The 22,694-nt window shown below is 40.9% G+C and overlaps 1 protein-coding gene across 7 annotated transcripts in view; it reads right to left on the bottom strand.

Annotated features, from left to right (window-relative positions):
• The window catches only part of MED15 (mediator complex subunit 15), a 33,402-nt gene extending 10,729 nt beyond the window's left edge, over positions 1 to 22,673 (bottom strand). For 2 of the 7 annotated variants that reach the window (XR_013957908.1, XR_013957909.1), the window contains exons 1-9: positions 22,300 to 22,663; positions 15,667 to 15,754; positions 14,094 to 14,145; positions 13,674 to 13,703; positions 12,247 to 12,462; positions 11,467 to 11,729; positions 9,869 to 10,249; positions 8,721 to 8,810; positions 3,743 to 3,862 (exon numbers count right to left, since the gene is read on the bottom strand). Coding sequence is in view for 5 of the 7 variants with exons in the window: in XM_080628294.1 (XP_080484420.1) it covers positions 3,743 to 3,862; positions 8,721 to 8,810; positions 9,869 to 10,249; positions 11,467 to 11,729; positions 12,247 to 12,462; positions 13,674 to 13,703; positions 14,094 to 14,145; positions 15,667 to 15,754; positions 22,300 to 22,367 (1,308 nt within the window). In the remaining 2 variants the exon portion in view is untranslated. Of the gene's footprint in view, positions 1 to 3,742; positions 3,863 to 8,720; positions 8,811 to 9,868; positions 10,250 to 11,466; positions 11,730 to 12,246; positions 12,463 to 12,799; positions 12,942 to 13,673; positions 13,704 to 14,093; positions 14,146 to 15,666; positions 15,755 to 22,299 lie in introns of those variants that run through there. The other 5 variants (XM_080628294.1, XM_080628293.1, XM_080628297.1 and 2 more) reach the window with 5 other exon arrangements.
• Between the last annotated feature and the right edge of the window lie 21 nt (positions 22,674 to 22,694).

The raw sequence follows: 22,694 nt of genomic DNA, 5'->3' as shown, positions 1-22,694 counted from the left end.
GGTTTGCTCTGCCAGCTTAATTTCAGAATACCAAAGGCTAATGTCTAATATTAATCAAACTGTGATGGCATCAAAAACGTACTCAGAAGTGTGCAATTCTGAACTTACTGCCTTACTTTAATTTGAAAGCACTTAATTTGCTACATAATCATTTCAGTTGTCTTTCTATAGAACAGATTTAAAGATGCTTTTAGCTTCAGATTTCTACATCGTTTGCAGGATATGGATTAATATTACAAAAATTTAATGGAATTTTAACTTCTAGAGAATGCTCTTTCCAACTAACTTCCACTAAAGAGAAGGCTTAAACTAAAAAACAATCCAAAACCAAAACACAAAAAATACCAGTAAGCCCAAAAGACAAAAAAAAAAAAAAAAAAAAGACAAAACCAAATCAACCTTCCTCCAGAGCTTTAACTCCATTAAACTCATTTAGCTCCCCATTTAACTCCAGAGTAACTGACCATCCATTTTCCACGTACATAAGGAAATGCAACTATGTACTTTTTCACTTACGGAAGAGAGTTTCTGTATCTACATATTCATGGACAGCAATTACAGCCCACTGAATGTGAATCTGCTCTGCAACTCTACTCATGACACTAAGCCCTCATTTTCTGAAGTCTTGCCCAAAGGATATTTGGCTTGCATGACAAAAGTTTGCACTTAGTAACCACGAAATCTAAGCTATTCTTAGTGTTTAGGGCACACCATGCTGGAAGATAAACTTAGCTATGAGGCCTACATCCAGTCTGCTGAGTCTCAAGCAAGGGACAGCACACAGTAAATAAGGTTAGTGAGAGTTTTTTAGAAGCTTATAGTAGAAAGAGTGTACAATACGCAGAAGGTATCAACAAGGAAAACAAGACTGCAACAAGGAAGTGGTGGGTAATGAGGAACAGTAAAAACACTGAGTTCAAAGGAAAACTCTAGAAACCATTACACTACTTACAGTGTACTTAATAGTTTCAACGTTAAGCCAGTAAACACAGCCTTGCCTACTCCAATGCAAACTGGGTTTAAAGTTCACCATTATGCTGCTTTGCATGACAAAATGTCAACTCTGCAGAGCTTCAAATAAGTTCAGATACAAGTTTCCATACTCCTAGTCAGGCTAGTATCCCTTGCTTCATTCTAATATTAACTCAGGTTTACTTGGTTTTCCCCTCTGTATTTTTAGTTTGCTGAATACTTCTGTGCCAACAATAAAGTCGAAGTTCACATTATTGCAGACTGCAATAATTTTGTTATCTTATTGCTAAATCTAAGTATTAATCTTTAAGTAAGTTTCAGTAAGAGCAGGTTTCTTGAGTGAATCCAAATATGGAGCACGAATCTTCTCTTAGCTGCTCAAAAAGTGCCACTAATATTGACAGCAGCTCATCTTTGGTAACTATTCAGGCTCAAACTTCAGGATAAAAAAAATTCAGTTCTAATACTCAGGCAATTCAAAAGACCAGGAGATTGTGGAATTCAGTGCAAATCACTATTTACACTATCAAGTATCAGTAAGTACATTCTTCTCATTGAAAAGACAGCAACAACAACAACAAAATCCCAACTAAACAAACAAAAAAAAAAAAGCACTGCAGAATCAACTGAGCCTTATGGTAAAAAAAACCACAGATTGACATTTTTGTCATACAGAGTAAAAATAGCCACTCAGTATTGGTATCATATCCCCTTTTGCTGAAAAGGGATTCTTCAGTGCAACACCAAGATATTTTTCTAAAGAGAAAAGACACTCTGAACTGCCTGCCACCAAGTCTAAATGACTTTTGGTACTGAGGTCAATGAGATGACAGAGTCTTCAATGAGTTATTAATAACCAGATATATGCTATAGCCCTTTACTCCTGTTGCAAACACCTGCAAGGACTCAGATGACAAGCCAGTTATAACATATCCATCAGACAATATTATTTAAGCATTTTATGAAATTAAGAGGGATAAATAACAACACTTCTAAGTTCTAATCTACCTAGAACCTCATCAAAATTATCTGGAAACAGCACTAGAGACTGATCCCGATCCAGAGCTATCAAGTATATGGCATTGCCAGACTGGCTTTAAAAACATGCTTCCTGCCAGCATCAAACTGTGACTCATTCACTCATTTTACTACCACCTGCTTAGAAGCCATTTTCACTCCAATTATTAATCATAAAGAAATTTCCTTTCCTCTTCTGCCTTCTCTAGTTCTTCAGTCTTTTATATAACTTTCATAATCCTTGGAATGATACTGAGAGTGCTTCTGGATGACCAATTCAGTTGGTATCAGAAATCAATGCTCCTCAATAATCACAGACATGACAGCACTAAAAGATCAACCTGTGGCACTGAATGCTTAAACTAGAGGGCTTTCATTATCACTCAAATATTAAATTTAAGCCAATCTAATCCTTAAATATCTATCAGAAGGCTTCATTGTCAAACCAAACACTGAATAATTCATATGCAGATAACTGTTTCAGTTACATATAACTGCTACAGTGAATAATGCTCAAAGTAAATTCTCTTTTGACTCAACAACTATGCCTGGGTTTTATTTCAGTTAACATAAGAACAATGACCATCCATCTTAAACTAAAAACAACAAAAGATGTATTTGCCCAGGTCTGCAGAATCTTTCTGGTTACTGTATCTACCTTAGCAAACTCCTGAGAAAAGGCTGTGCCTACTAAACTTGGTGCAGCAGCACCAGGAAGCAAAGTTTCAGACATTCCAGAGCCCCACAACAAGCTTGTGAAGGAAACAAAAATCAGAGTGTGAAGAAACTTTCATTAAACCTATGAACAAATTTGAGAACTAAAATTGCATCTGGCATTAAATTTGAAAATTAGCATCTAGAAGAACAAGACATGAGGTTCAGGAATAACAGATAGAAAAATGCAGTTGAATGCTATTCCCTCATATGATGTGGATTTAAATCAGGGCTCAGCACACTCCAGCAGAGGAGAGCCTCATTTTGTGACTTCCTGGTAAGAACTGAGCTCTATTTCTCCCCATTCTAGTTCTCCCTATTAATGCTCCCTGAAAATGAAACATTTCGCTTGCAAAACACAACCACGAGGTTTTTAGCAGATGCAGACCTGCACCAGGCAGGTGCAGTACTCGTGCATCTTCCAACAACAGCTGGATGGTGCTGCCAGCCTTGCCTACACAGGTTCTTCTTTGATGCAGGTACAGGTGGAATCCTTCTGGCAGTTCCATCTACACAACTGTGAAACAAAGGAACAGCTCCATTTTTCTTGGTTCCAAATATCATGCCAAGAAGCTACTCAAATTGAAATCAGCCAAGTTTACCATTAATGAAAGAAGCAATTGTACAGAATATGAACATGAGTAAGGTCCCAGACACAACTCAGCTAGGACACTGCAGTACTGACTTGCAATACCCACGAATGCACACTCGTGGAGTATGGACAAAAACTGAACAGAAACTACAAGCTCTCATTTAAGACTTGACTCAATTCTGAGCATGTAGATGATGTACATGTTATAATAAAGATCTATATTGCTTTAAAAATGCTTTATTTGATATCCCAAGCTCTCAGAAAACCTATTATTTAAAATTAAAAAGGATCCATAAGAAACCTTAACAACCCAATACCCTGAGTAACACCAGCAAGTTAGTTGTTTCATAAAAAAGTGAACTTCTTGCTTGAAAGCAAGTGCTATATAATCACATATTGAATGCTTTGCACCATTCCTGACACGATGTGCTTTGACTCAGTAAATACCTGTGGCATTTGCTGTCCGCCCAAAGGAATGGAGCTTGGCGGTGTAGCAGACACAGCGGTGGTAGGCGGGAACCGTGGTCTTATTTGCATCCCACCTCGGGCCATAGGTGCGGTGATCATCTTTGAGGACAGAGGGACAACAGACAAAAGTAATCGCAAAACAAGAAATGCAGTGCACTGGCAGGATGAGAAGCACATGCAATCTCCAGGAATTAGGGGGAGGGAGAGCATGAAGGGAAGGTTAGTGAGCTTTTCTCTAAAGGTTAATCTAACATGCTAGCTTATAAATCAAACTCCTCTTCATCCTTCCTATCTAGTTTCAGGAAGCAGCTAATGAATTCTAGGTATCTTGAGAGAACTGATACAGAGGTTCAGATTCTGGGGTCAAGGGTTGACTATGCTGTCATTTACATGAAGGGCTTTTCCTAAGTTTTGTCTGACATCTTAAATTTCTAGAATTCTTGGAAATAAGTACTCTAAAATTGTTGTCAAGAATGCTCCACGTAAGAAGCTATATAATGCCATAGGTTTCTGATGAGCTTTCCCCCCACAGAGGGCTCAAAGGATTTAGCAGTATTTGCATATGCCATCCTTCATCATAGAAGTATTTGGCTGAGAGTTCAACAGCAGCCGTGAGTATGAATGCTCCACAGTGAGGAAGATTTCAGACCAACCTATGACACTATAACAAAGCCAAAGACAACAAAAAGGACTCCTGTGTTTGAAAAAGCTATTTCCTTCCTTTTATAACCCAGAGAATAAGTCAAATATATCCTTGCAATCTCCAACATTCTGAAAAATATCCATTCCTCTATTACTAAGCTATGCAAAAATACTCTGTTACGAGTCTTATAATCTGCCTTGATCTTATTCATGCACTATTTGATTCTCCAGATGTATAGACTGAAGCACACCCTGAAGTGTCATCACTTAGGACAAATGCTGAGGTTAGCACTGGAATGGATTTGCATTTTACAATAGTATTAGGACTACACTACTCTGCAGTGTCTAGAAGTACCTTTCACAACCATTAGCCTGAGCAAGCCACACAGATTTGATAATATATATCTGTATAACCCTCTGTTACTTAAAGTTTTGATATAGTACCACATATGCTGAGAATTTACAGCAAATACAGCATATTTTTGAGGTAGTATTCCGGTAACTTTGGCAGACTCACTTAACAGTAGAAGAGCTTCTGTTTGGTTCTTCAAAGATCTACAGTAAAGTAGTCCTCTGAGCTACTTTTTTTTCCTCCAGCATACATATTACCAAGGAACCTAAACAGGCCCTAACTAACCTACTTGTTAATGAAGTCTCCTTTCAGTAAATGGTTTGGGGCATTCCTGCTTAGTGTTCAATGTAAATGGACTGAAGCAGCCAGCAACATGTCTCTAGAGAATGTCAGAGAATGCATGTGCTTACAATTGTTAAATAAAATTAAATACAACATAGCAAGACTGAAAAAGGAAGCAATAACTGATAAAGAAAACAGTGTCAAATTCAGCACAGCTGTTAGTTCACAACATCAGAGCAATGCAGTCCCCTTCCATCCAAGGCAAAGAGGGATGGTCAGAGACAGGATTTCAAAAGAGAAACAAATGAGAGCACTTCAAACATCACACACACATGCACATGTACACACACAGCATGCAACAGCCACCACAAGCTAACACAACCCAGCACTGGCACAAAGCACAGGTAGATGCTACAAAGTGCAGTGAAGAGCTACAGTATCAGCATGAGAGCTGGTGAAGCAACACAACCCTAACAAAAAAAAACAAAAACCAGAACAAAACCAAAAACAAAACTTGGAAATTGCTGGGAGGGGGACAGGAGGGAAGGGGAATATATCCTTCCAGGCACAATCACCCCATCTTAGACCCTCGTGAATGCACATGGATCTCTGGAGCGTGTGAAATCCCAGGGATGCTATGGTGACCCGCATGTCCCACCTTGGTCCTGTTTCTCGTGCCACGCCACCAAAGTGTGAAGATCAGATTGCTTCCTCCAACGGCAAGGAAATTAGAAGCATATTCACAGTTTAAGTGTCTGGCAAACCACTGAACACCAGTATAAGAAATTGCAATTCAAAGGCTTTCAGCTGATTGCAGTTTTGTGGTTGGACAATTTTGGATTTGATTTTCTTTTCTTTTTTTTTTTTTTTAAATGTGTGCTTCAGAAAGCAAGTGTATATATAAAATCACACCAATTCCACCACTCTCTTAACAGAAGTGATCTATTTCTTCCCCATTTGCCAGCTGATTTACATGTATGAAACCTGTGATCTTTTGACAAAGGAATTGGGAAAGGGGGTTCCAAAGATTGCATCTGTTTTAGGAAAAGCAATATATCCGTGAAAGAGTTGTTCTTGTCAGTCTAAAAACACAAAACAACTAGAAGTGCTCAAGTACTTTTCAAAAGATATAAACTGAAGGCAAATCTGATTTCTCTCAGTTCACAGAATTGAGAATTTTACCCCATAACAACAGAGAGCAAGCTGAGGAAGAGAGTCTTCCTCCCCTGTGAGATACAAAACCCATTATCTGATAAAAATAAAGTGGAATATAGCAAGTAGAATCCTGTGTCTGTATTTTTCTTTCACCTAAAATCCAAAAATTCAGAATTCCATAAATATGCAGCTTCTGGTAAGCACATGCAAGTACAGTGCCACTGTCACTCCTCTAAAGGCAGCTCTGATTTTCAAAGAGCAAGAGCCAATTTGCATTCTAACCACCTGAAGGAGTGGCACCAGAACAGTGGTTTCAACTTTATTAATAACTAACTCCAGTTGATTACAGCTTTTCTCTTGGTGCTGAATGCACTCTTGTAGCACGCTGCAGTCACTAGGACATTGCTGTGTTTATTTCTCATCTTCACCTGTGAGTTACATGCTCCCAAGGACTGGATACCCAAGCAGGGTAACATTGACCTGTGTGGTTTCTTTACGACTTCAGAGAAGAGCTTCAAAACTCAGGTGGATCCATGCTTAAACCTGGAAGTGCTTCTACTTTTATGCAGGAAGGATGCACAGGAACTTAACAGAAAAGGAAAAATGCAGCCATATCAACCAAAATCCCCAGTTTGAAAGCACCCAGAAATAAAGTTTAAAATTTAACAAGCAAAGATTAGGATAGGGTTTGTTTATAACAAAAGCTTCCCTGACCCAAATAAAGAAATCCAGGCAGATTTATTAAAAATGCTGGTGCTAGTGAAGAATGAACTAAATGCAAAGCAAAATCTACTCTTAGGAGAAACTTCTTAAAAATTAAAGAAAATCCAAATATACTCTCAACATCAAAGCTGCATTGTAATATCGTACACAGCCACAATCTTAAAAAGGATACACAGAAAATATTTACACAAGTACAAGAAACCCATTTAATTATTGGACTCCACAGCACTATGTGAATTTTACTACACTTCTGAACAAAGCTGCAATACAAAACCTGCTGTCATCTTATCACCTGAAACTTTTCAAATGCGCCATGCTGTTAAGCCACTGGCATATGATTTCACTAAACAGGGGAAGAATTAAGTTGACTCGATATAGGCACAATCCATCTGCTCAGGAGTTGAAAAGAGCACCATTAAGTTAGTAAAAAGAAAAAAAAGTCAGTCTCCTTCCAGTCAGCCTAAGTCCCTGCAGCTTCCACCTGGAAATTATTTAAGAAAGAAACCAGTTTTAATTCATATTTCATCTGCAGCAAGAGAACTCTACATTGCTGACAGTACTGTACCAACTGTACTTACCACTGCTCAGCTTTTACATCCTGTGTTACATCAACACAAGCAAAAGGACCAGTACAGAAACAGAACTTAGCTGCCAACAAGCATGTGAGCCACATGAGAGCTACGATAGTACAAGATACTATTCCTGTTACATATTTGGGAGACGTATGTTAAAGAACCAATTGTTATCACAGTCAATGTATAAAGCTTCCAAAGGTCTTATTGAATCTATATTATTAGTTGTTTGTTGAAGGGAAAATGGTGCATGCAGACATGGAATGTCTGGGTACACAAAAAGACCTCTACCGTTAATCCTAGTCAAACCTCATTTCATCTGTCTGCTCAGCCTCTATCTACAAAGTGCTGGTAATTGTACTTACCCATGTTTGTAAAATGCCTCAACACTACAGAGGTAAGCCATGAAAGTCTATTTCATATTTTTGTGGAAAATGGGATGAGAGGTTCAGCTCAAGCCATTCCCAATTTCCCCCCCCCCAGTGTATCCTTCATATCAGACACACATCAATGAACAATCACTGGGGCTACAAGTGTACTGCAGGATAAGAAAACTGTGTCAGACAATGTACTGCAGGATAAGAAAACTCTGTCAGACAATCAGCTTTCACCCAGCACTTTCTTAAAACGTAACTCTGCACTTATGACCCATGCCATTTATTCTTCACAATTCACATCCAGAACAAGAGCAATCTACATCTACTGCTCATTTCACTCAGAAAAAGAATGAAAGATGAAAGGAATGAAAGGGGAGTGCAGAGAGATTTCATTGTCTATAGTATTTTTGTAGTTGATACATAGAGATGGAAGGTAAATCACATGTGAGTAAAGAGAGCAGGCAAAGATTCACAGTACAGAAATCAGTTTATGCAACAAGGTGGTCACCTAAGAAAGTTTAACAAAAGAAGAGGTGATACACTCCAGGTACCGACAGTCAGACTTGTAGTGTGACCACAGAAGGATGTCTTATTGATGTGCATTCTTGTGTCAGTAAAGGCAACAATCTTACCTACTTGGGACAGAAAACATGCACAGAGAGGTTGTCAATGAAATCCTGCCTCTGACTCCTGGCAAAGGAGAAGCAGCATAAAAGCCCATATCCCCTTTACAAAGGGTATGACCAATGTCAGCCCCCTCATCAGAAAGCCACCAGAAACCCATCTCCATGCTTATCTCTACCATGCACTTGCTACAGGCCTATAGCTAGCGATACTGGCTTCTGGTCCCTTACCTGCCCTGAGGCTCCCATTTGAGCAGCCTGGGCCTGAGCTGCTTGCACTGCTGCTGCTGCCTGCTGCTGCTGGACCAGCTGAGCCCTTACCTAGAGTACAAAAAGAAAGAAAGAGTAAACATACATATTTGCTTAGGGTATGACACTCTTGTTTCAACTGTATTCACTATGCTCATAAAAAAGGGTTTGAAGACAATATCAGCCTCGTATACATTATTCCTAGAGGTTTTGGGCTTTCTTTATGAAAAAAAGTTCCAATGTTTTTAACATTTAAAACCGTCTTCCATAGATGACACTCCCAAGGTTCAATTTCTTCTTGCAACTTCTTACCTGTACTATGAGGTCTTCCTATGAAAATACTAGGTACTTTCTGGCAAACACAGTTAACCTCAAGCACACTGTATTAAGCACCTACCAATAACCAGTATTTCCAATGTTTATACATGCGTTACGACTGTCAGTATGATATATGTGACCTCTAACTACTCCTAGCATAGCTGTTAGGAGCACAACATAGGTATGTCAACTTGCCCATCTGAGGTCAGTAATTACTCAACTGTGGCTGGCCCACCACTGCTCCCCAGCAAGGCCCAAAAGAGAAGCAACAGTTCAAAAAGCTGCACCATTGAGAGGATAACCCAGCAAGAAGTTCAACAGAGCAAAACTCTTCAAGGCAGGAACTACCAGTATCTTAAACTTTGACTAGAACTTCTAAGCATGGCAGCAGAAGCAAAGCCAGCACACTAGGTAGCCAGCACTGGCTGCAGTCACACGCACTGGGCATTTCAAAGTATTTGCTCATGTTCTACAGCAGGAAACATCACAGACATAATTTTCTTTAACCAGAGTTGTTTGTTTCTTTTTTCTTTTTCTTTCCTTTTTTTTTTTTAACTTGTCTGTTTAAAAGAGAAGAAATTATTTCTAAATATGAAACGTAAAAATGATTTTCGGAGTTCCAGAAGTCCTACTCTTGGACACAAAACTGTTCTTTACTGGCAGGCCCAGACGTAAACCTTTAAACTCATAACATTCAAACTACAGATCTCAACCTCTGTTTTCTCCTACTTCATTATTAGTAAAAGTCAAAGACTTTGTATTTCTCTAGAGGATCATAATGAACCAACAATCAGCTGGTGACCAGCCCTTACCTGCATTGCTTTTAATTGCTGTGGCGTTAGAGTAACAGGCATAACCTGACTAGGAATCTGTCCTGAGATTGCCTGTGGCTGAGACACCATGGGCTGGGGTTGAGGCTGGGATTGTGGTGGAAGCTGAGACTGTTGTGCCTGAGCAACCTGTTGTTGCTGCTGCTGCTGTTGTTGTTGCTGTTGTTGCTGCTGCATCTGTTGTATCTGCTGTTGCATTACTTGTTGAGGTGGCTGCTGCTGTATCTGCTGTTGTGGTATTTGTTGCTGCTGTTGCTGCTGCTGCTGTTGCTGCTGCTGTTGTGCCTGCATAGCCTGTGCTGCCTGCAGCTGCTGCATTTGGGCAATTCGCTGTAGTTGCTGTTGCTGCTGTTGCTGCTGTATCTGAAAAGCAGAAAAAGCCAGGATGCTAAAGCTTCCAGCGATGCAATAGCAGCTTTATTTTTATAGCATAAACCAAGAGCAAACAGAATCCTAGTAGGTCAGTCTGACATTTTATGCCCAAAGGGAAAACTCAACCTTTTTATCCACTCAAGCTTCATATATCCCAACTCTACACAGTGCACAGCCCATAGTTTCAATATTACAAGCTTGTCTTGCTACTAAAACTGTTTTCAAAAGAAAAGGTGAAGTCCACCAGCTTCTCCTGTACAAATGGGCTCAGAATCACTTCCTTCAAATGTAACCAGCCTGTATCAACACCACTGTTTACCACAAGCTGCACAAGAGCATGACAGCTGAAGTTTCCTCTTCTGCTTTTGTGCCTGAGGATGATACATATGTATTGGCACATATGTTTTAAAGCAGCAATGTATAATTCACGCAATGAAAAAACAACCATTTCTAAAGTAATATCAGTGCTTTTAGTTCTTTCCCATATCTCTGTTCTTGTCAGAATGAAAGGCTATCCTGATGATTAAGGGAGTGGAGCATCTCCCTTATGAGGAAAGGCTGAGGGAATTGGGTCTCTATAGTTTGGAGAAGAGGAGACTGCGGGGGGACCTTATTAGTGTATATAAATATATAAAGGGGGAGTGTCATGAGGATGGAGCCAGGCTCTTCTCAGTGGCAAACAATGATAGGACAAGGGGTAATGGGCATAAACTGGAACACAAGAGGTTCCACTTAAACTTGAGAAGAAACTTCTTCTCAGTGAGGGTGACAGAACACTGGAACAGGCTGCCCAGGGAGGTTGTGGAGTCTCCTTCTCTGGAGACATTCAAAACCCGCCTGGACACATTCCTATGTAACCTTATTTAGGTGTTCCTGCTCTGGCAGGGGGATTGGACTAGATGATCTTTTGAGGTCCCTTCCAATCTCTAACATACTGTGATACTGTGATGTTCACAGACAGAAAGACACAAGGGCTTTAATTCTCTATTGCTATGACAGAAGAAAGCAACCAAACAATGTTAAACCCTTCCTCTGGGACGTAACATTGTCAGCAATTAACTTGTCAGTCTAAACTGAAGTCCTGCACTGAAGTGGAAATGTATCAACAGGCAGAGCTGAGATTCAGCACTTCCGTGCAAGCCAAGCCTCACTTGTCAAATAACTGATCACAGATCACCTCAATTGCCATTGTAGTTGTTTGTTGTCACCTGCTGTTGGTTTTGCTGCTGCTGCATCTGCAGTTTTAGCATGTGCTGTTGCTGCTGCTGGACGGCTTGCAATTGCTGTTGTTGTTGCTGCTGCTGCTGAACAGCTTGCAACTGCTGCTGTTGCTGCTGCTGGACCTGGAACTGTTGTTGCATGGCTGACTGCTGGGCCTGGAATTGCTGCTGCTGCAAAGCCACCTGCTGCTGCTGGAATTGTTGCTGCTGCTGCTGCTGTTGCTGAGCTATCTGCTGAAGCTGAAGTTGGGCTAAAAAGAAGGTAGACTGGACTTAAAACATGAAACCCAAACAGTGCCAGAGACAGTTACCCAGTATAACTCATAATTGAAAATAATCCCTAAAGTACATTAATGTTCTTCATTAGCAGCATATACTTTTGCTTCCTCAAATGGATGAGGCACATTAACAGGAGAATTACTACCAACCTCTACTCCTCACTGCCTATATTGAGTCAGTAACGTAAAGAATGTAGAAATACAGAGGAGGAAACATGTACAGAGGAAGCATCATACCCATAGCAAAAACAGGTGAGCTCTACAAAAACAAAGTTCTGAAGTAGGATGAAAGAAGCATTTTCTCATATAAACAGCTAAACTATTCTTCACTACACTAAGTAAGACATTTATCCCATTAAGTAGCAGTATTTGAAACCAATTCTTCCTGCAGTTCACTTAGTTAATTCAGCACCCTTTCCTGGTGGAAAAGAGGTATGTACTGAAAAGCTGATCTAACAATCTCAGTGGCTGAAGCAAACTGAACACTTACTCTGCTGAGTAGCTGCAGAGACGCCAGGCATACCATGAGGGGCCATTCCTGAAGTTCCAGGAGGTTGCTGCTGCCCTGGGAGACTCATCTGTTGTCCCATGGGACCAAGGCCACTCATCCCACTCATCGGTGCTCCTTGGGCTCGGGAAGCCATCCCCATTCCAGGTGCCCCTGCTGGGGGACCCCCAGTTAGGTTCTGCAGGGCATTCATTGGATCTACAAAGAAAATAGTTACCAATAGGCAACCAGCCATGCAACTGCCACCCCAAAAATCCTCTGTTCACCATCAGCCACTCTCTTGATCTGCTGGCTTCAGACCACATCTAGATCCAAAGCCCTGAGAACCTAACATTCAGTGCTCTGCTGTGAGACAAAAGGCTTCTGGCACATCTTTGTCTCTTTGTAAATAGAGTTGAGATTATTAAAATGCTTCAAACCTGCAAAGTTCCAAAAATATTGTAAATACATCAGAGAAAAGGAACTTATTAGTCATCTCTAAATTTATATGCAAGTCAAAACCCATATATGCATGAGGATATATACAGCTAGTAACCTCAAAACCCAAGAAATGAGTCCCACTGTGGATCCAATTAGCCTCTTCCTCCTGAAGTCAACACAGAGAAGCAGGGCTCAGACCAGACGATGTACTTTGCTATACTGTTCCCTTCATAACATCACGTTTATTATGCAGTGGATAAATTCAGTGCCTTTCAAGACAATTGTTGTAGTCTGAACCCTGGGCACACAGAAAAGTAAAGTCAAAGCAAGAATTGCCATTCAAGAGGGCAAAACACAACATGGGGTGCAGAAGCAGAATTAATCAGGTACAGAATGTAACACCCCCTCTTTTTTAAGAATACTTATAATTTCCAACTGTCTAGACTGAATATTACTCAGTCACAGACACTGCATATTTAGCCTACGAGAGGATAAAAATAGAGGATCCTACTATGCTCCTAACATAAATTGCTGTAAAACCAGCATGGAGGCAAAAGGCATGATCATATCCAACCTCAGTAAATGGCAGAGTGTGTATGTCCCACAAACACAGCACTTCCCTCTGACACAACACACTGAGGAACCCAAAGCTGGTAACAGGAAGAAACTGGACTACTCAGCAGGAGATTAGTTTCAATCACTCTTGTTCTGTCAAGAATTTTAGTGTAGTGAGCTAACAGAAGTACAAACAGGGATACAAACAAGTCTCCTATGTTACATTCAAAACGCTGTCCAAGCCTTTCACGCTCACCATGGAACAACTCCAAAGCTATCATGCTACCTTTTCTTTCCTACAGCAGCATTTAATATTCTAGCTACAAAATTTACCTTCTTAATACACCACAGCCCTGATTTCTAAGTTGTTCTGCTCAGAAATTGGGGGCAGGTGGGGAATAAAAAGAATGAAAGAGGTAAAAAGAAACTCTTACCACTGACTGAGGCTTGAGATTTCTTATTGTCTGCAAAGGAAGAACAGGTAATTGCCTTTGTTAATATCATCACACAAATTTGGCCCCAAAATACATTAACCTAAGCCAATTTGGTAACCAGGATGCTATATAAACAATGAAAAGCAAGCAAAACTACAGGAAAAAACTAGGAAAGCGAAAGAAGCAGTAAGTTTAAATAATTTCTCAAAGACTCTTCAATTATAGATGGATGTGTAAAAGAAATAATATTTAGAAATTAAGCATGCATATTACCTGAAATTTTTAAAGCAACATGAAGAGTCACATGCAGAACCACACACAGAAACCCTAAAATTTATTTTTCTGGGGGGGAGGATGGGATAAACAATCCCATTACTGAGGGGAAATGAAAAACTCATAGCCCCCAACCCAATTACTTACGGATATCTCGAAAATGGATAATAAGTCTGGCCACAAGAGAAAGATATTCCTCCTAAAGGTGAAAAATTAGTATTTTAGAACAGGAAATAAAAACAGAGCAACCATGACTTTCTGGCTTTCCAGTATTCTTCCTCAACTTAACAGGTTTTACTTGGCAGTGTCTGTGGGCTTCTCAGAGCAGTTTACTTGTGAGGAACAGCCTGTTAATTGACCTCATAGCAGCCTTCCAGTATCTGAAGGGGGCCTATAAGGATGCTGGAGAGGGACTCTTCATTAGAGACTGTAGTGATAGGACAAGGGGTAACGGGTTCAAACTTAAACAGGGGAAGTTCAGATTGGATATAAGGAAGAAATTCTTTACTGAGAGGGTGATGAGGCACTGGAATGGGTTGCCCAGGGAAGCTGTGAATGCTTCATCCCTGGCAGTGTTCAAGGCCAAGTTGAACAGAGCCTTGGGTAACATGGTTTACTGTGAGGTGTCCCTGCCCATGGCAGGGGAGTTGGAACTAGATGATCTTAAGGTCCTTTCCAATCCAAACTATTCTATGATTCTAAGTGAGAATATTTTTACTAATAGGTCATTGTGGTTCTTGGTACAAGAAAGCCAAGGAACCACAAAACTCACTGGAAAGAACCTCCATGACAGTCACACTTACAGGATCACAATGTGTGACCATAATTATAAACCAATAAATCCATTTTCCACCTCTTATCCACTCTAATTCCTTTTTCTTAAGGGCTGAACCTGCTTATTTGGTGGAAAACTTACTTTAGTCCTTGAACTACATAACATTCACACTACAAGAACATTTTTTAAGCCAAGTTAGTATTACAAATACAAGTCAACAACTTTAAAGACTAACATATGACACAAGTGTCAGAAGTGAAAGGACAAATAGTCTTTGCAGGATTTTATTAATGTCCTTCATAAAGTGTAGGAGAAACTGCACAGGGCTGAGATAACCTTCCCGCCCATGAAACTACTACCTCACCAGTGAGAATGCAGGCATAAATTTGTGACATTAACATTAAAAAATATTCACCAAGACAAGCTCTACTCTAAACATGGCTTGTCTGGAGCCAGCAACAGTATGCAATTTCTTATAACACAGCTCCAGGAAAAGATGTCTGAATTTTGGTAGTCTAGAAATGTAACTGATAGCCAGACTTTCACAGAGGCCACAACATTTCCCTTAGTCTTACTCTTGACACAGCCTTTTCATTAGTGATGAGGAGAAACTAGAATATCAAACTGATCATACTGGGTGGTGCTACCCAGTGGATGAAGGAAATTCTATGCAACTCACTATACACAAGTCTTTGGATAAGAATTAAGTGCGGTCCCACATATACATTAAACGCTGCAGCATCAGCAAACCTGTCTTGGACAGAAGTCCAGTTGGATGCAAAACACCTCAGGATAAAAGCAGCACATATAAATAAAAAATCCTGCATAACTATGTACTCCAAGCAGAGAGAGTTAACTAAGGGCACTGGGTTTGCTATTTCTGCAGTTGATCCAAACTGCTTTTGTCCCCCCAGTAACTTCTGGAAACAAATAGAGATGCTTTACCCTTGTTTTTGCCTTCATAAACACATGACTCTCCATGTCTTTGCTGGATTTATTATGGGCAACACCAGCTTTCCTCATAGCATCATCACTGAAAAAAAAAGAGGAAAAACCAAGACTGAGTATTAATTGAGGACATCAGAAAATGCATTCTGTAGGTAAGAAGATCTATAGACAGGGCAGGGAGGGGACAATCAACATGAAAGCAGCAGGTGAAGCGGGAAGATGAAAAGAAGGCCCTGGTGATGGAAAGCTGAGGAGAAGAAAAATAACAGGTTTGGTAATAAAAAACCTTCAATTCCTTTATTGTTCTTTTCCATTTACCAGCGAGAATCACAGGGACTTACTGTCCTTTCTCCATCACACCTATAGTAAATTGGATCCAGATCTGCCTTCTGGATGGGACACTGAACATACACAATGAAAAGGCAAAAAAAAACCCCAACCAGCCCACAACCAAGCCACACAAACACAAAACCACATACAAAAGGAAAAACTAAACCCTACACATTGCTAAGGACATGAATGGAAAAGAAGCGGAATTCTCGGTCCATCAGGAAGCAGCAATCAATTCAACTGTGAAACATGCACTGAGATTAAGACATCCTAAACCGAGGAGTTCAGTCAGATGAACAGGCCTGAATGCTCTGGGCATTCTCATTTTTGGAAACATGTCACTTCCCTGCAAAACCTGTTCTGTTCCAAAGCAGCCTAGCAGCTACAATCTAAATTCCACAAGCAACTTAGCAGGAAATACTTTCACCTTGTAATTAACATCTCAGCAACTAATTTCTCAGAAGCTGCTGTTGCATGAGCAGTGTGCGTGTAACGGCAGTGATCCCTGAAAGTTTCAGCCAGTCTGAAGGAGGACTCCTGTTTTCTTCCCTCTGAATTTCTACCACCTCCCATTCTGCAGGAATCGTGCTTGTACAAGCAGTAAGCTGGTCCAGCTTCCTGGATTAACTCAGTAACACAGTCACAGAAGTGAGGAGATGCTATAGCCTTAAAATGCAGGAGCTTAGGCTGCCACAACTCACACTCTTACTTTGCAAACTAGTAGCATACAGCTGATCTGCTGCAGCCTGTATGCCGAAGACAACAGAACGTAGCTACCAGCTGTAAAGCTCTCTCATGGCAATTTGTCTGTGTTCAGAGACTAAAAAAAACCCTGTTGTTTATAAATGAAGGTTACTTAAACTGAAGCAGAATCTGAACATAATGCAGAATAACTATTCCTCCATGTGCAAACAAGCCTTAAAGTGAGCTGCTCATAAAGGAGATCTGTTGCAGAGGAAAAAGCTATATCCAATTAATTATTGACACCTCCCTGCTTTAATGCTTTCCCTTTCAGAAAGGCTGCCTGTAAATCCCCACTACTCTCTGAATCCTCTTTAACTTCCCAGTCCAACAGTACAATAACAATGCCCAATGCCTCTCATTTTGAGAGGACCAAGAACTGAGCAGGCAGAAAGACAAGATTATGCAGAGGCAAGTAGAGGAAGCAACACGCAGGTAGAGCTAAGTGGCTGTGATATAGACAGTGATTAACATGGCATCAGAACTTTGAGAAAAAAAAATCCACAGCAAAGAAGCTGTCTACTTTGATATGTATCCACCTTCTGATGTTACAGAACATGAAAGACATTTTATAATGACTATATCTGCATTACTAAAAATAGCACTCCAAGCACTCCATGACATATCTGTCAGCATTCCAATAAAGGTTTAGACTAGTAGGAGGAAAAAATACACAACTTGTTCTTTGTTCATATATTCACCTACAATCAAGATAAAAATATTTACGTCAAAAGACTGAAAGTCACTAAAAAAAGACCATAGCTCTAGATCCTTGCAGAACACCAGTCTCAATAAAATTCTGAAAACTAGATGGTACCAACTCAACCTTCACCTGCCTCTTAAGCACTCACTAAACCCATCATAAGATGTGCACAAAAACTCTGCCCATTTCATTTCATGCAGAACACTCAAAGTTGCAGTTTCACAAGATGAAGCATTTAACAGCAACACCAGCTTCAGGAATTCCCCCATTCCCAAGAAGCTGTTTCCAGTCCAACAATGTGCAACCTCTCACTCAGGCCAGCTGGTCTAGTTGAAAAATCCTGAAAGACAGGTTCTCCTTCAAAACTCTTCCAGCTCCCCTTTCCAGTTCATACCATGAACTAACTGCATAAATCAGTTCTCCCAATAAAACAAAGGGGCAGTGAGTTTTCAGGGCCAACACTACATTAAGTCACGTAACATCACCAAATGCTGCTTCATAAAATAGACTATTTGTTCACTACAACAAACCTTTCCTGCTTAAAAAAAAAAGGGGGGTGGGGGGGAAGGAAGTGTTCTGATAAGCCATTAGCCACATCTGTCCACATTAAAAGGCTTAAAAACCTCCAAGGAAACACCAACAAATACATTATACTTTAATCACTTGATCTTGTGCACACGATGCTGTCCCACACATTTCTGTTAGTTACAGATCAGACATAACAAATTTCAGCAGGAGTAGCCCTCACTGCAGGAGTACCCACATAACACAGACCAGCAGAAGACCCAAATCACGAATTACCTATGTTACTTCATTTACATTTACTTAACAGACCACATAAAAGCCTGAAAGGCCTCAGTCCCCAGAACACCTCTTTCAGCTACAGAAGGGAAAGCAAAGGACCATCCAGTCTCCCTGAGGTCTTGTTCTAACACTATCTTTCTTTCCTATTCTGCAGCAATGAAAAAAACCCCTTCCCACAACACAGAATCACCCCTCCATAGCTTCACAAGGATATCCTCCAGCAGAAGCATCCTCCAGTAGAGGTGTCTAGGTAAGAAGCTGCCCCTTCCAAGCTATGTCAGTACAACTAAGCAATCAGCAGTACTGAAGAACAACCAAAGCTAAAAATAACCACTGTTTCCGAGTATAACTTTGAGAAATTTCCCTATCAGGTTCACTGCATGGCCACCCAAACACTTGGAATGAAGAGGTATTGCAGGGGCAGCAGCTTCTTCAGTTCAGTCAAAATAAGCACTTATAAAACTAATCCCTCACTTTCTACAGTCCTGCTCGACTTTTTCTGCCTGAATTCTCATCAGAGAACTCTCATCCAACCAAGGCTGGAATATAAAATGAAGGCTGCTTTATCAGCTGGTTTTGTGAAATGTTTAATAGGAAGATCATTTGTATTGATGCTCTCTTCTTTTTTTTTTTCCTCTCCTCCCTCAAAAATCTTCAGCTTATCTGCTCATCTCCTGCCTGCTTGCTCCTCAGTCTCCACCTCTACCTCCTTTCATGTGCTTTCCACATTCTCATCCTTATTTCTGATCACATGTTCTTTCTTCTCACCGAGCTGAACCATTAGCCAAATCTTAAGTGAGAACATACACATCAAAACTTCAAGCAAAAAAATGAACACAAAAATAATGGACTATCACACAAGTTTCATCCTTTTTCTACACTCAACATAATTCCCTTCTAACATAGCTTGGGGCAGAACCAAAGTAGCAGAAGTAGCTTGGAGCAGGAACAACAGACAGCCACATACCGATTTTCCCACAACACAACCCAGTTCAGATCTGTTCTTCAGCCATATCAACATTTAAAAACACTAAGGAAAGGCCTTTACAAAGGAGACTCCCAAGGCATCAGGACATACCTGCTCCTTGCAAGGGCCAGAATGAAGTGGTGCCCTGCAAGCAGGAGTGTATATTCACTCTTGCATCATTGCTGTCTCCTGGAACAACCTGGGAGAAGCCAAAGCTGTTCCTTGGCTTCAGTCATCTGAGCTCAGGCTTTCCTGGATCTTATGAAAGTCCTGCTTAGGCCTGCAGTTATGCAAGAACCTAACACTGAAGAGGGCTTCTTAGGTCATCAAACACATTATTCTTTCAATGATAATAACCAAATCATACACACTGACCACTGACACATTCATTAGGATGCCTGTGTTGCACACCAGCCCTGAAAGGTTCACCCACATAATGTCATTCTTTTAAAAACAAACCAAAAACCAACCATAAAATACAAAAAAACCCACCCAAAACTAACCCCAAAACTTAAATTCAGTGTTATAACGGAAACCCAAGTATTAAATAACAACAAATTAAGACTTCTATATCCAGAAGCTATAACAACGCACTCAAAATGAGTTATGTGAATGATTCCACACATTTAAGTTAACTTTTAAGACCAAGTATTAATATTCATTTGACAAATAAATATAACTTGTTATTTGCAGGATGAACTGGAAGATATACATAGAAGACAGTGTATTTTTGTAACTGTTAGGAATAACCTTCCCACAAATAAAGAAAACTTTCAGAAATTCACCAGGTATTTCCTTTAATTACCTCTCTCTTCCACCTACTACATAACCCTCACTAATGGCAAAACTGAAAGGAACTACATGCATACAGAGGTCCTTTTAGCCAATATATTGCTTCTATTCCTCATTCAACAAACTTATCTATCATAAACTCTACTTCTGGCTAGCTTCACTTTATTCTAAGTACCAACATGGAACCAAAGGCAAATTGTTTTCAGATATCGTGCACATACTAATAAAATATTTTAATACTTAAAAAAATCCTCATTTTTTGGTCATTATACACTTCTCTCAGTAACAAGTTTGTTTGCTTTTTAAAACAAGATAGTGCATGCAAACATATGATGTATACTACAAAACTGGATAAAGCACAAGGAGGAAGCATCATTTACAGACACAATCCTAGAAAGAGAGAGACACACAGATTGTATACAGACCCCCTTGCACATATACAGAAGCTAATAAACTGAGGACATTTTATTTCTACTTTCTAAGAACAAGAATTAGAAGTTGAAGATCATTGTCATCTCTTCATATGGCATTAACCCTAAAGATTAATAGTCAGTGGCAGCTTTTTTTATCTGTAGCTATATGCTTCCATTGAAATGTTTATCAGCATTTACTGCTCAGAGAAAAACAGTTCCCATTTGCAGTGCAAATGCAGAACCAAAGATTTATTTCATTAAGGATTGTACCTTATTATTCATATTTATTTCCTCAAAGTTACACAGCATTTGAGGGCACTTTTGTTTGCTTATTTTGATGAAGCAGAAGAAGAGGAAGAGAAGCAGCAGAACAGGATTAATCTAAGATTAGTGACTTTGCAGAAAGTTTAGAAAGTGAAACATCAGTTCCGAGCAACAAGAAAGTTTGCATGGCTTTGACAAACACAAATTATCGTATTTCTTTAAGGAATACCATAACACTTGAATTCTGAAACACCTTAAATAAGGCCCATAGCCAAAACTACATGCAGCCAAACAGCATACTGCTTACATGTCAGACAGTCTGGTTTTAAATGTTGATTCTCACAAGCAATGGGGCAAGATCAAGCTTCTCAAGCATGCATATACACATGTTGTGGTTTAAGCTCAGCCAGTAACTCAGAACCACACAGCCACTCACTCACTCACTCTCCCAGCTCTTGGAGGGATGGGCAGGAGAATCAAAAGAATGTAACTCCCACGGGCTGAGATAAGAACAGTCCAGTAACTAAGGTATAATACAAACCACTACTGCTGCCACCAATAACAATAATAATAAGGGAAATAACAATGGGAGAAAATACAATTGCTCACCACCCACCGACCAATACCCAGCCCAACCAGAGCAGCAATCCTTCAGTTTATATACTGGGCGTGATGTGCTGCGGTATGGAATACCCCTTTGGCTAGTTTGGGTCAGGTGTCCTGCCTCTGCTTCCTCCTGGCTTTCTGTGCCCCTCCTCACTGGCAGAGCATGAGACTGAAAAAGTTCTTGATCAGAGTAAACATATCTTAGCAAGAACTAAGAACATCAGTGTGTTACCAGCACTGTTCCCAGACTGAAGTCAGAAACACAGCTCTGCACCAGCTACTAAGATGGAGAAAAATGACTGTTACTGCTGAACCCAGGACAATACATAAGGATTTCAACATGACTTCAGAAGGATGGAACAGTGTTTTCACTTCTGTAATAACCACCTATCATACCATAGAAGAACCTTCCATAAAATAGAAAAAGCACGCAGAGCAGCAAAGTAATTCAGGTAGATACTGTTTCACAAAAGACAACTGAAAAGGCAACAAACTGAACTTTACACTAAATCACCCAACATTTTTTATTTATTTTTTGCCCTAAAATGGCAGATGCAAGACAGTAACAGTGGTTTTCATGGGACAGAGTATGTCAAACTTGACGGTACTATGGACACTGCCAAAATCAAAGGCCTAAAGCAGATGCTGTCAAGTGGGACAGGAAGCCGCTATTCAAGGGCAAGAGGAAAGTGAAACGGAAGGAGAAGCAGAGAAATGAAGTCAAAGAAGGGGCCCAGCTACCCCTCGCACGGGGTCTGCGTAAATCCTGGTAAGGAGGTCTCCTCCTTACCTAGGTAAGGGCCTACGTAAAAGGGAACACCGGGAACCACGGACGAACCCAGGCAGCAAGGGAAGGGCCGGAAAGGACTCGCAGAGGAGCTCAGACGGGTGGGACACAGACACGGGGGCGCGGGCAGCCTCGGGAGCAGCGCGAGCCGCTGAAGTCCCTTCGGCAAAGGCCGAGGCCCGCCTGTGGCCTACTCAGCGCTGAGGCCGCAGCCCGCACTCACATCTGGCTGACGAGCTTCTGCCGAAAGGTGGTGCTGCGCCAGTCGGTCTCAGGCCCAGTCACGTCCATCCCTGCCGCTGCCTCCTTCGCCCACCACTGTCACCGCACTCCCCTCCGCCGTTCCGCCACCCACCGCCGCGGGAGTGCCGCAGATCCACTTCTACCGCGCTGAACGCTTGAGGGAAATGGAGCCCCGGCGTGAGCCCCGCCAACTCTCGCGAGAGCTACCGGCCCGCGCGGGGCTCGCTAGGAAATGTAGTCCCGCTACGGGCACGCTCCCCTCGGCACCAGCGAGGTCCAGCCGCTCCGGAGGGTGACAGGTCCGGTGCACGGCCGGGCACACTGCACCCAGGAACACGGCAGCGCCACCGGGTGACCGGGTGACCCTGGCTGCGT

The sequence above is a fragment of the Psittacula echo genome (genome assembly GCF_963264785.1).
Source record: "Psittacula echo genome assembly, chromosome: 13".
In the NCBI taxonomy this organism is placed as follows: Eukaryota; Metazoa; Chordata; class Aves; order Psittaciformes; family Psittacidae; genus Psittacula; species Psittacula echo.
Note: the sequence above shows the minus strand (reverse complement) of the source record. Positions and strands in the feature narration are given on the sequence as shown.